The sequence below is a fragment of the Odocoileus virginianus genome, chromosome 3 (assembly GCF_023699985.2).
Source record: "Odocoileus virginianus isolate 20LAN1187 ecotype Illinois chromosome 3, Ovbor_1.2, whole genome shotgun sequence".
In the NCBI taxonomy this organism is placed as follows: Eukaryota; Metazoa; Chordata; class Mammalia; order Artiodactyla; family Cervidae; genus Odocoileus; species Odocoileus virginianus.
In genome coordinates, this window is record NC_069676.1 from 17,556,227 (window position 1) to 17,569,798 (window position 13,572).

The 13,572-nt window shown below is 53.6% G+C and overlaps 1 protein-coding gene across 14 annotated transcripts in view; it reads right to left on the minus strand.

The window, feature by feature from the left end:
- Window positions 1-166: 166 nt before the first annotated feature.
- ANKRD24 (ankyrin repeat domain 24) overlaps window positions 167-13,572 on the minus strand; it is a 29,983-nt gene continuing 16,577 nt past the window's right edge. For 3 of the 14 annotated variants that reach the window (XM_070464961.1, XM_070464960.1, XM_070464954.1), the window contains 15 exons: window positions 12,760-12,830; window positions 12,229-12,335; window positions 11,864-12,051; window positions 11,359-11,387; window positions 10,392-10,472; window positions 10,152-10,259; window positions 9,304-9,348; window positions 9,116-9,214; window positions 8,213-8,285; window positions 7,848-7,966; window positions 6,146-7,645; window positions 3,675-3,842; window positions 1,715-1,840; window positions 1,439-1,504; window positions 168-1,253 (listed from right to left, as the gene is read on the minus strand). In XM_070464961.1, the coding sequence (XP_070321062.1) occupies window positions 1,176-1,253; window positions 1,439-1,504; window positions 1,715-1,840; window positions 3,675-3,842; window positions 6,146-7,645; window positions 7,848-7,966; window positions 8,213-8,285; window positions 9,116-9,214; window positions 9,304-9,348; window positions 10,152-10,259; window positions 10,392-10,472; window positions 11,359-11,387; window positions 11,864-12,051; window positions 12,229-12,335; window positions 12,760-12,830 (2,858 nt within the window). In that variant the 3' untranslated portion in view covers window positions 168-1,175. Of the gene's footprint in view, window positions 1,254-1,438; window positions 1,505-1,714; window positions 1,841-3,674; window positions 3,843-6,145; window positions 7,646-7,847; window positions 7,967-8,212; window positions 8,286-9,115; window positions 9,215-9,303; window positions 9,349-10,151; window positions 10,260-10,391; window positions 10,473-11,358; window positions 11,388-11,863; window positions 12,052-12,228; window positions 12,336-12,759; window positions 12,831-13,572 lie in introns of all 14 variants that reach the window. The other 11 variants (XM_070464964.1, XM_070464963.1, XM_070464956.1 and 8 more) reach the window with 9 other exon arrangements.

Sequence of the window (13,572 nt, forward strand, 5' to 3'; positions counted from 1 at the left end):
CTGGAGGAGGAGCCCCCAGTCCCTTCACCGGCCACCACCAGTTTCGGGTGCGGAAGGCCCCGAAGGTGGGGGCAGAGAGAAGAGGCCACAAAAGGGAGAAGTAGTGACCCCGTGGCCTTTCCCAGCAGAGCCTTCCTTCCGGCTTCAGCGAGGAGGGGGAGCCCCCCGGGGAGGGCGGTGATGACAGGGAGACAACAGAGAGGCGGGAATGGGGGGGGGCACTGAGCAAGACAGATGGACAGACCTGGGTGATGCTGGATCACTCATCTACCACTGAGATGGGGACCCCGCCCCCCGCCAGCTGCACCCCATGCTCCAGGCCACAGAGAGGCAGACACCCAGGTTTTTGGCGGACATCCCCCACTGAGGACATTCGCCGAGGACCTGGAATGCCCAGGGACAGGCAAAATGACTGCTGGATGCCGTGGAACCCCAGGGGACAGGCTGGACACAGGGCCACCTCCCTGCTTGAGCTGGAAAGAGCCAAGAACCCCCAGGGGATTTCAAAAAGTTAGCCCAGGAGCAGGGAGGCGGGGGTGGGACCCTCTGGGGACCCTCCCACCAGGAATGGGTCTCATATGAGAACAGTGAAGTAAGATGTACGACCTCGGATCCTGTCTTCACTTAACATTTGGATATTTTGTTCACCATGAACTTTGGGGCACCCATTCTGACTTTTCAAAATACTGCAGTAACTAGGGGACTTCCCTGGTGGTCCAGTGGTTAGGGTTCCGAGCTTCCAGTGCTGGACACAACTGCAGCTACTTAGCACAGCACACCACAGTGTCCATCTTGGGGACTGAGTCCTGCCTCGCTCTCCTCACCCTAATCCCTAATCCCTGTACTGGGCCACTCCCTCCCCTCCTTGCAGTGGGGCCCAGCAATCAGGCCACATGACATTTTCATCTTCTGCTCTGCTCCATGAGCTTTTATTCCTGGGATAGCGTTTGGGACCAGATGTTGGGGAGAGGACTCAGATTCCCCGGTGGCAGGAGGGGTCATGGTCAGGGCCAGGGTCTAGACTGCCCAGTGCACGCAGGGACCAGTGGGGCCGGTGGAGGCAGTGAGGACAGTGGGGGAGGGGGCCCAGGCTAGTCTCCAAGCGAGGAAGGTCAGTGCATGAGTCCCCAAGCCCCCGTGAGAGGCCTAGTGGGGCAGAGGGCAGTCCTCTGCTCTCAGCGGCCCTGGGCCTGGAGCCTCTGCATCTGCAGAATCTGACTCAGAATTCGCTGCACGTCTTCATCCATCTGACCCTGAGGAGGGGGCAGGGTGGGAGCGGAGGGAGCCTGGGCATTCTCTCCCCTTCCCCACCCAGTTTCTTCATCCCCCTCCCCCCCTGCCCATTGATCCTCTTCCCTCCACCAGCCTCCCATCCTACAGATAGGGAAACTGAGGCCCAGAGAGCAGCAGTGGTGCCCCCAAAACCAGTGAGGCTCACCTGAATGGCGTAGAGGAGATGGCTCCTGTACAAGGCCACCACTGCACTGTGGTCCCTGGCAGCCTCCTGTGGGTGTAGGGGAGGGGCGCTCAGAAATGCAGGACCCCCTCCAAGCTATGCCAAAAAGCCCCCTTTGCACCCTGAGCCCATTTTGATGGCACACAACAGCATGGCAGTGCTACTTGCTAAAATACTGAACTACTTTCCTCCATGTGCACTGCCTGCCTGCCCGTCACCCTCCAGGGACCTTGTGCCCAATGGGCAGGCGAGGCTCACCTCTAGCTGTTCCCGCAGAGCTTTCACCTGGCCACGGAGGGCTTCCACCTCCAAGGAGTCTGGGGCCGCCAGCTGGTCCTTCAGCGCCTCCTTAAGACTGAAGACCTCCTTGGAGAGCTCCGTGATCTGGGGTGAGGATGGGAGAGTCAGCCAGCACCTGAGCCCAGGGTGGGGACCTGGGGACCTCTCCCGGGCAGCGGGAAGAGCCTCGGACTTCGCGGAAATCACCCAGCAGGCTAAGTCCAGCCCATTAGCTAAGAATGGTTTCTACATGTTAAATCATCAGAAGGTGGTCTAGGGGCTAAGAATCCGTGCTCCCAGTGCAGGGGGCTGGGGTTCCATCCCTGGTTGGGGAACTAAATCTGACATGCTGCGACATGCCGCAACCGAAGCTGCACGCTGCTTAGCTGGACACTGCAAGATCCATGATCCCTGGTGACACAACTAAGTCCAGGCACAGCCAAATAAATAAACGTGCTCAGTCACTCAGTCATGTCCAACTCTTTGTGAGCCCATGGACTGTAGCCTAACAAGCTCCTCTGTTCATGGAATTCTCCAGGCAAGAAAACTGGAGTGGGTTGCCATTACCTCCTCCAGATGATCTTCCTGACCCAGGGATCGAGACCGGGTCTCCTGCATTGTAGGCAGATTCTTTACTGTCTGAGACACCAGAGAAGCCCAATAAATATTAAAAAAAAAAAAAAATCATCAAGGCAGGAGTAGGAAGTCAAAAGAATATTTTCTGACACATGAAAATTATACCAAATTCACAACTCCATGGTCATATGTAAATTTTTATTTATATGTGGCCACGCCCATTTGCTGTCGAGTCTATGGCCCCTCTTCAGTGGCAGAGCTGACTACTGTGGCTAGGCAGGGCCAAAATCAGTGACCATCTTGCCCTCTGCAGAAAAAGTGTACAGATCTTGGGAGTCTCCAAAAGGTGAAAGTGGAGACAGACAGAACAAGTGGGACAAAAGCTTCTGTCTTGGTGGGGCTGGGTTCCTTGGGCCAGGGTTTGGGTCTTTCTCTCCCCTTGCCTAGTGGGAGATCTTGGAAATATGACCTTACCACTTGAAAGCTCAGTTTCCTCATCTGTAAGGTAAGGAGAACCATCGTTCTCACCTTTGTAGGTTGCTGTGACTCTGAACAGAGATTAATTTTAAGCTGTGCCAGCAAACAGCAGACACTCAATGCATGCTGGGCTTTGTTATTTCCGTGGATCAGAGGTTCTCAATCAGGGGTGATCCTATCTCCAGTGGATGCCAGGCAATATCTGGAGGCATCTGTTTGTCAGGATTGGGGGGGGTCTCCTTGTATCAAGTGGGCAGGGACCAGGGATGCTGCTCCACACCCTATAATACCCAGAATGGTCCCCCACAGAGAATGACCTAGCCCCTGGGACTTCCTTGGTGGTCCAGCGGGTAAGTCTCTGAGCTCCCAATGCTGGGGGCCTGGGTTCGATCCCAGGTCAGGGAATTAGATCCTGCATTCTGCAACTAAATCCCGCATGCAGCAATGAAAACTGAAGATCTTGTATGTGGCAACTAAGGCCTGGTGCAGTCAAATAAATTTTTAAAAAGAAGAATGGCCTATCCCCAAATGTCACTAGTGCTGAGAGGGAAGGACCCTGCTATAAATAAACCATAATCCTTATCATAACTTTATCTTCAGTTTACAGAGGTAGAAACTGGGGCTCAGAGAGGTCAAGTGACTTGCCCAGGGACACAGCTGATTGTGGCTAGGTGGCTCTGTATGCAAAAGCACCTGGGACTCTCGTCCACTGTCTCGAAATGTGCTGTGTGGCTCTGAGCCACTCAGTTCACCTCTGGGAGCCTGTCTGCTCATCTGGAAAATTGGATGATTTCCCAAGACCCATTCAGCTGGGACATTCTTAGATTCCTTCCAACACCTGTTAAGTGGGGGACCTCCCGGCAGAGCACAAGGAAAGGGAACCCACCTTCTTGTCCTTCTCCCTGGCCCTCTCCAGGGCCTCCTGGGCACGACTCTGGGCCTGGCGCGCCCGCTCGGCCTCAGTTCGAAGCCCCCGCAGCTGCTGCTCAGCCGTGGCCAGCTGGGCTTCCGCCGCGTGTCTCTCACTCTTCATGAACAGTGCCTCCCGCTGCACCTGCAGCCCAAGCCCACATGTGACCGTGAGGACACCTGGACCCCAAAGAAGCCTGGACCTGCCTTCCAAAATGATCCTACCCTTCCATTGCAACCTTGGGACATTCAAGGCCATTTGCTGTCAAGGAATTTGGTTTAGGGGTCCTGGATTCCTGTAGGCACTAGAAACGTCTGACTCTGCCGAGTTGTGGGTCCTTAGACAAGTGACATGAGCTCCCCGTGCCTCAATCTGCTCATATATAAAAGGAGGATAATAAAAACCCCTATGTCACAGGGTGGTTGTGAGGATAAAATGAGCAAATACATGGAAGACACTTAGAACAGTGGTTGGTACACAGTAAGTGTTTGAGTTTGTGACGTTGTTGTTACTGTTATTATTAAAACCATATAATGAATGTTATTGTTACTATTTTTATTACATCATAACTAACATTCTGTTCTCTGCCAGTGGGAAAGTGTGAAAGTGTGTAGATTTCTTACAAAAATGAAGGAAAAACAGACGAATCTGGATGAAAAGTCAACAAATGTCCAAAAATTGTGACTGCATTTTTTTACAAAAATATCAAGGTTGGAACAGTGTTAGATTTGCAAAAATTGAGCCTGGGTGGATCACTGGCCTTTATAGACATAAAGCTCCAGGGAAAATGGATAATAATTAGATGTTTCACTTAGTACAGACTGGCTACACATTAACAATTAAAAAACAAAACAGAAAAACTAAGTTGGAATCAATTTATCCCCAAAATAAGTAGTCATGAGAGAAGGTAAAATTTGGAAAGTAAGTATGAAGATGGGCATACTTAAAGTTGGATGTGAATACTAAGAAATAGATCAAACTTTACTGGTTTAAAACAGCATGCTCTTGGAAATTCCCTGGCAGTTCAGTGGTTAGGACTCTGTGCTTCCAAAGCAGGAAGCCTGGATTTGATCCCTCATTGGGGAACTAAGATTCCTGCAAGTGGCACAGCCAAAAAAAAAAAAAAACCAAAAGAGTATATTATTGGAAAAAATAATCCTGGTTGCAATTATTAATCACTTGTACCATCACTATCCTAAGTATTTTACAGAAATTAAACCATTTAATTTCATGTGAGGACTAAGAATTATTATTAGCTCCATTATACAGATGAGTAAGCAGACATATGGAGAGAAAAATGCCTCCCTGATGACGATTAATAATTGTGGCTTTTTATTCCTGCATTTGTTTAAAAGAATTGCTATTTTTTTTAAATTTGGTTTGCGTGTGTGTGTGTGTGTGTGTGTGTGTGTGTGTGTGTGTGTGTGTTTAAGGAAAGAGATGGAGTCAAAAGATACACCTTCAGGGCCCCAAAGATAGTCCCCTGGTTTGAAAGAAAATCAGCATAAAAATCTACTGGGTTCAAAATAATTGGATCAAAACTCCTTACACAAAACATCCTCCTATTTTGGGGTTGAAGCATCAAAAATGATCATAAGATAAAATGACAATCTCAAAAACAGCTGGCTGGGAAAAAAAAAAAAAAACAGGGTCAGTTTGACCAACAGAGAAAATGAATATAGGAAAAAATATCAGAGTAAAAAGCCCAATTCACTGCTTACCAAAAGATGGGTGAATATTAATTCCTACCTCACACCACACCCACAGTTAGAAACATAGCATCAGTGTGATTGGGAAATTAAAATAAAAAGATGCTGGAAGAAGGCACATAAGAACATCTTCACTGAGACGTCCATGGCAGTCCAGTGGTTTGAATCCAACCTTCCACTGCAGGGGGCCTGGGTTCAATCCCTGGCCAGAGAACCAAGATCCCACATGCCCCAGGGTGCATAAAAACAAACAAATAAAAACCAAAACAAACAAAATGAAACTTCGCCATAAACAACAAGGTCCTATCCTATAGCACAAGAAACTATATTCGATAGCCTGTGAGAAACCATAAAAGAAAAGAAAATGAAAAAGAATATACACATGAACCGAGTCACTTTGCTGAACAGCAGAAATTAATACAACATTGTAAATCAACTATACTTCAAAAGATGAATTTTTAAAAATATCTTCCCGATCTTGGGATATGCAGAGGTTTAACAGATCTCAAAACCTGCTAACCATTAGGAAAAAAATGGGGAGTCAAAATAGACAAAATGTTTTAAAACAGAAAACACCAGCTGAAACAGTGAGGTCGTCAGAATGGCTGCAGGGTTAAAGGTCCACCAGCACGGTCAAATTTCTGCTGGACTGAAACCAGTGGGGTGGAAACCTCACCTGGCTGTGGGATCCAAACAGATCACCAAGCAGCTGTCCAATGGGGATTCCTCCACGCTCACCTGGAAGACTTCGGCCGTGGTCTTCTCGTGGCGTCGCCCCAGCTCCTCCAGCTGCCCTTGCAACCGGGCCACGTCGGCCTTCAGGGCGCCCACGATGCGCTCGTGCTCCAGGCGGGCCATGCTGCCCACCCGCTCGCGCTCCAGCTCTGCGCGCAGCCGGGCGGCCTCCTTGCCTGTGGCCACCACCTCCTGCTCCAGGCAGGCGGCCCGGCCCCGCAGCTCCAGAGCCTCTTCCTGCAGCCGGTGGTGCTCGGAGGCCGGCACGGCCGACTGGCGGAGCGCCTCGGAGGCCTCCCGCAGCTCTGCCAGGCCCCGCCGGGCCTCCTCACAGGCCGCGGACAGCTCCGCGGCCCGGGCCTCGGCCGCGTCCCGCGCCTGGCCCAGCTCGGCGGCCGCGGCCCGCTGCTGCTCCCCGGTGGCCGTGGCCACGACCAGCTGCTCCCGCAGCGCCTCCAGCTCCCGGCTCAGCTCCAGCCGCGCCTCCTCCCGTCGGGCCAGCTCTGCCCGCAGGCCCCGGGCCTCCTCCTCGGCCAGCAGCCGGCCGGCCCGGGCCTCGTCCAGCCGGACCGAGGCCGCCTCCAGCTCCCGGAGACGGCAGTCCCGGTCCCGGAGGTCCTCGCGGGCCTGTTCCAGGGCGGCCCGCAGCTGGCCTGTGTCCCCATCTCTGACCCCGCTAGCCCGGCCGCCCTCAGCCTCCCGCACCCGCTCCCGCAGCCGGCCCGCCTCGGCCTCCGCGGCCTCGCACTTGCCGTGGGCCGCCTCCAGCTCGGCGGCCGCCTCCCGCTCCCGCTGCCTGAGCGCCTCCTCCAAGCTGCGGATCCTGGTCTCTAGCTCTGTCTGCAGCTTTTCTGAGGCCTCCGCAGCACCCGGGTGCAGGATGGGGCCTGTGAGGACCCTCGGGGTCATGACCTCCACTCCCATGGCCTCTGAGCCTGTGAGCTCTTCTTCCACTGCACCTACTCCAGGGGGCTTCTTTTCTGTTTTCATACTGGTGGTCTCTGCTCCTGTGGCCTTTGGTTCTGGGTTTCCTCCTCCTTCTGGAGTTTTCATTTCTGCAACCTCAGCTCCTGTGGCCTTTGTTTCCAAGGGCTGGGCCCCCACGCGCCCTGTTTCCGTGGTCTCCGTGTCCGTGGCCTCGGCCATCGTGGACACGACTTCCAAGCTCTGTGACAGGGCTTCCACGGTTTCTACTCCTGCAGCCTCCTCGTCCGTGGTCTCGGCTCCGTTCACTCCAGTTTCCGGAGCTGCAGTGCCGTTAAGCGCTATTTCCACCGGCCCGTTTCTGGAGGGCTTGGTTCCCAGACCTCTGCCCTCCCTAGAGGCTGCCTCCTGTTCTGCAAGGGCCTCCCGAGCTTCCTGCTGCTCCAGCGCCTGCAGGGCTTTGGCGTGCTGCCTGCGGAGCTGGTCAAACTCAGCCTGGAGAGCGCTGTAGAGCTCCAGAGGAATGACCTCGGCCGGACCATCTGCCTCCATCTCGTCCTTCTCAAAGTGCTCCAGGATCTGGTGGGGACAGGGGAACCGAGCAAGAGTGGAAGTGGCCGTGGTGGGCGTGAGGGGGGCACAGGGCAGCCACGCCACTTTCCCTCTCCACAGACCTAGCCACGTGCCCACCCAAACCCCCGGGAAACAGCCCCGTGGGTCCTCAGACTTGCTCCCATCCCTCCCTCCTGGAAACCTTCTCCATCAGCTCTGGTTTCCCCACCTGGACTTTCTCCATCAGCTCCTGGTTCTGTCTGGTGAGCATGGCCACCTGCTCCTGCAGCGAAGCCAAGAGCTCCTGGGCCGACGGGCTTAGCTGCCTGGAGAGCAGCACCTCAGCCCCTGGCAGAGGACACAGACTCAGGCCCCAGAGTTCCAGCCACAAGGAATGGGAGTTGGGGGTCTGGAGCTGTGGGTCAGGGCCCCCGGGGCAGGCACACTTCCAGGAATGGAATAAACTGTGAGTGTCAGCTAGGCTCCCTCCCAAATTCAACTCTCTCCATGCCTGTGGGTTAAAGCTGTGACTCCTGGGGCCCCAGATACGGTCGGGGGTGGGGGGGGGCAGGGGGAAGGCAGGCGGGGTCTCACCTGGGAATTCAGATAGCTCACCCTCCTCATCCTGCAGGGTGGCCACATCATAGCTGGTGTTCTCCCGCTCATTCTGTGGCGGGGCAGGGGAACCAGGGTTCGGCTTGAGGTCCTGCCCTCCCTCCAGCCCCCGTGTCTCCCCAGTGTGTGTGATCACAACCCCAATAGCGAGGGTTGCATATGCTGTCTGTTATGTGGGGCCAAGGGAGGGATGGCTGTGTGTCCTTGAAATGGTGTGTCTGGGATTCTGTGTGGGGCCCCATGTGCCTGCCTGGGTGCAAGTCGCTGCAACAGTGGCTCAGGGCTTGTAGGTCTGCAGCGAGCATGTATGTGCACACGTGTGTGCCCCTGCGGGGCATGCACAGTGGCCCCGGCCTCTCCTGTGTGAGCGCCTATGAGTGTGTGTGATTTTGCACTTGTAGTCTGTGGTGTGTGACTGTTTTATGTTTGTGTATGTGTGTGTATGATTGTGTACCTGTATCTGTTTGCTTTATTTATTTTGAGAAATATTTGTGTGAATACATGAATTTGTGAATGTGTTGCCCAGGTATGTGATTGAATGAGAAATATCTGTTGTGTGTGTGAGATGACATATCCATAGATGTGTTTGTTATGTGTTTGCCTGTTGCATGTGTAAGACCACATATACATAAATGTTGTTGTCTATCTCTGCATGTACATGAGTATGGGTGATTGCAGGTTTCAAAAAGTGTTCATTATGTGTACGTGTGTTTGTTATCTATACTTGATTATGTTTGTATGTTTGTCTGTTCTGTGTTTGCATGTGTGTGAGACTATCTGTATTAGTGTGGTTATCACGCAGCTGCTGCAGAAGAAATACCCCAACCCTGGCGGCCCCACCCCTAAAAGCCCCACTCCTGCCTTGCTACCCATTGGGCCCACCTCCAGAAGGGACAGCCTGCTCTGCAAACTCTCCACCTCTCGGCCCAGGCTCTCCTTCTCCTCCTGCTTCTCAGCCAGAAGCTGCTGTAGCTCTTGGACCTGCAGGGAGGGAGTGGGGGGTCTCAGTGGGCCTCCAGGAGAAAATACCAGGCAGCTGGGGGTCCACTTCCTCCCACCTTCCACCCTACCTGTCTCTCCAGGCTGTGGAGGGAACTGGCCTCTGCCTCTGGCAGCTGACAGAAGAAGTGGGGACTGGGCTTAGATCTGGGCTGGGGAGGCTCCCCAGCCCACCTCCTGCTCAATGATCCTCCATCCCCTCCATAGATGTTCTCTTGCCTATTTTGTGCCAGATCCCCTTTGGAGCCACTAATTCATTCATTCATGCATGCATTCATTTATTATCATTATTTTTGGTTGTGTAGTGTGGCATTTGGGATCTTAGTTCCCCAACCAGGGATCAAATCCATGCTCCCTGTGGTGGAAGCACAGAGCCTTAACTACTGGACCACCAGGGAACTTCTGTCTCATTCATTTATTCATTCACTCACTCACTCAAATATTCATTCATCCAATAAATACTTATTAGGCAGTTACAGAAAGTGAGGCACCATCAACCAAGCCTGCCCGTGTGGGTTCACAGGCAAATGAGTGAATATGAATAAAATATATAGTATATCTAATAGCAGTAAGTGCTTTGAATAAAAACAAAGGGGACTGAAAAGTGAATGGGGATGTTACAATTTTAAATAAGTTGGGTAGGGGAGGTGTGTTTGAGCAAAGACCTGTAGGAGGGGCAAGAAGGAGTCATAGGGACAGCTGGGAGAAGTGTTCCCAGCAGAGGGCACAGTCTGTGCAAAGGCCCTGGGGTGGGACCAGGCCTGGTATGTTGGAGGAAGAGCCAGGAGGCCTGTGTGGCTGGAGCAGAGTGAGCAGGTGGGGAGAGAGGGAGGAGGAGGAAGGCAGGGAGGGGAGTATCCCCCTAGAATGCCACCCACCCCAGGCTTAGCCCCAGGCCCGTGTCTCTGCTACCCCCCACCTCCTGCTTTCTTCGTTCCTGGTGCTGCTCTAGGCCCCGGATCTTCTGTAGCAGACGGCCCCTCTCCTGTCGCAGCCGCACGATCTCCTCGTAGGCATCTTGGTCATCCTGTGCCCCCCACCCCACCACCTTTACATCAGGCCCAAGGACTGCGTCCTCCCATACCTGAGCCAGAACTTTCTCCCCGTGCTACCTAGAGGGAACCCCCCAACTCTTCCCCAAGGCCAGGGCATCTCTCACCAGCATTGGGATATTGGTGGGGGGTTGAGGTGCCTTCCGCTTCTTGGGGGCCCCTTGCTTGTCATGGCTGGACACAGAATTCTGGGGGTAGGGGTAGATGGGGGATATGGGCAACATGCCAGCTTCCCACCCAGATAAACCAACACAGCCAGCCCACTCTCTGTCACCAGCCCCAACTCTGCCCTCACTTCCTGGGTGATCTTGAGTGAATCTCTGCCTCTCTCTGGACCTCACTTATCCCAGCATAAAAAGGAATAAAACCACGTCCCCTGAGAGTTCCAGATCTTATGCTTTACCCTCTGTCCCTTTCTGCACCCTGGTACTTTCCCCAGCTAGACCCTACTGTTTACAATCCTTTCCCTGTGGAGCTGACAAGCTGTAGGATTGAGAGAAAGAGGCCAGACTTGCCTCCTTCCCTGACCACACCAGCCCTTATCAGTCTCGTTCCCTCTGCCATCCCACCCCAGCCCCATGATTTGGTCCCAGGCCCTCAGTGTTCTCAGCATCCTGGTGGTTATGCTATGGACGCTGCCGCCACTTGGCGGTGGTGTACCCTCAAGGTGTGTGCTAAGTCGCTTCAGTGGAGTACGATTCTTTGCAACCCTACAGACAGCAGCCTGCCAGGCTCCTCTGTCCCTGGGATTTCTCCAGGCAAGAGTAGTGGCGTGGGTTGCCATGGCGTCCTCCAAGGGAATCTTCCCAACCCAGGGATCGAACCCACTTCTCTTACATCTCCTGCATTGGCAGGCAGGTTCTTTAACACGAGTGCCACCTGGAAAGTCCACCCTAAAGGTAGCACTCTTCCAAACAGGTCCTTCGAGGTATTAACCCCAAGTCAAGGGTGCATCTTTTCCTTTTCTTCTCAGGGAGCTTGGGTCAAGGGGAAAGGTGGTGTGTGTATGGGGGTGGAGGGGTGGGAGTGGGGTGGGGTGGGGTGGGGACTCACTCACTGCTTAGGGATCCATACCTGAGATGATGCCTCGCCTGAATCATCCTCTGCGAAAGCAGGGGAGAGAGGGAAGCAGGGTCAGGCACTGTGTTAGGGATGCCCTTCCTAGCCCTAGGAAGGGCATTTGTTAGCCCAGGGAACTTGAGTCCCCCCCAGAATCAGGACTTTTAAGGTAGGAACTAACCATTTTGCCAGAATGCTCATAGAAGGGGCCTTGCAACTCTCAAAAAGAACAGTAGCATCTCCAGAATGGGGCGACTGGGAGGGCCAATTCTTAGGGAAGGCAAAGATCCAAGAATAAGATGCCCCAGAAACACAGAGTTGACCCCTAGACTACTCTAAAAGCTCTGGGGCTCCTTGAAACTACCCCGAGCAGTGTGAGGCAAGCAACAAAACCTCCTATAATATGAACAGGGATACCTTGAAACTATCCACAGGAGGAAGGGAGAGAAAGGGGTGGCAAGAAACTACCGAGTGGAGGGAAGGGGGTGCTTGAAACTGTTAAGAAGTGGGGTTCGCATACCGCTGGGTGGTGAGGGGCGCTGGGCTGCCTCCTGTAGGAGGTGCAGGATGAGCTTGTCCCCTGCCAGGGTGCCGTAGTGAGCAGCATTCTGGCCCAGCGCATCTGTGATGCCCGGCTGGGCGCCGCCCTGCAGCAGCACCTCCACTGTTTCGGGGCTGGCTCCCTCACAGGCCAGCATCAGGGCCGTCCTACCAGAAGAGGAGGCTGCTGAGGGGGCGAGGGTATTTTCAAACCTCCACACCCTCCTCAACACCCAGGCTGGGTTGAGAGAGGAAGACACACTAGATCTCACACCCAGAGAGGTTAAGAGACTTGCCCAAGGTCACACAGCACACAGTGAACTGGCTGGGAGGGGAGAGGCTCACCTGCCCTGAAGATCCTGGTCATTTGCAGCAGCCCCCTGCTGCAGGAGGAGGCGGCACAGATCTGTGTGACACATCTGAGCTGCAATGATGAGGGGTGTTGTACCCAGCTGAGGGGGGCGGTGGGGAGAGGATGAGACAAGGACAAGATATGAGGGACTGACTCTGGGAGGTTGGGAAGCCTGTGATGGGCCCCCTAAGTTCACTCCAAATCTCCACTTTTCAAAGGGTGCCTGGGATACCTCAAATGCACCATCTTTCCCCAAAGATTCCAGTACTTTGGCCACCTGATGCAAAGAGCCGATTCATTGGAAAACACCCTGATGCTGGGAAAGATTGAGGGCAGGAGGAATAGGGGGCGGCAGAGGATGAGATGGTTGGATGGCATCACCCACTTAATGAACATGAGTTTGAGCAAGCTCCAAGACATAGTGAAGGACAGGGAAGCCTGGTGGGCTGCAGTCCACGGGGTCGCAAAAAGTCAGACATGACTGAGCAACTGAATAACAATAACAAAAAATGTCAGGGACTCACCCGATCTCGGGGATTCAGATGGGCCTTGAAGGAGCAGAGTATTTCTGAGCAGGAGATGCAGCCGCCAGCAGCTGGAAAAAGAGAGAAGGGTAGGTAGGTAGGGAGGGGCTTTGATATTTTCTGGGGGCCTTCAGCTTGAGGGTGATTCTTTTTTATTTTTTTGCTGAGCTGGGTCTTCATTGCTGAGCACAGGCAGCAGCTGTGGTGCAGGGACTTAGTTGCCACTCGGCATGTGGAATCTCTCTGGACCAGGGATTGAACCTGTGTCCCCTGCATTGGGAGGGAGATTCTTAACCACTGGACCCCCAGGTAAGTCCCTGGGTGTCATTTTTATCTTTTATTTCATGAGAAACTCTGACCTCCCCTAGAAGACCAGTAGCAAAGATATGGCTTAAATTTTACAGATGAGAAAACGGAGCCCCACAGGTCCATGGTCACTCAGGGGGTTAGAGACAGCCAGAAGGAGGACCCGGGTCTTCGAACCCCCAGTCCAAAGCTCTTTCCTCATCTTTCCACTGTGGTCTCTCTTCCATGTGTGCGTGCTCAGTTGCTTCAGTCATATCCGACTCTGCAACCCTGTGGACTGTAGCCCCCCAGGCTCCTCTGTCCATGGGCTTCTCCAGGCAAGAACACTGGAGTGGGTTGCCATGCCCTCCTCCAGGGGATCTTCCCGACCCAGGGATTGAGCCTGTGCCTTTTATGTCTCCTGCAGTGCAGGTGGATTCTTTACCGCTGAGCCACCAGGAAAGCCTGTGGCTCCTTTTTAGGGTGAAATTTTTCACTGATTTTCAAGTATTTATCCCTTTTTTGTTC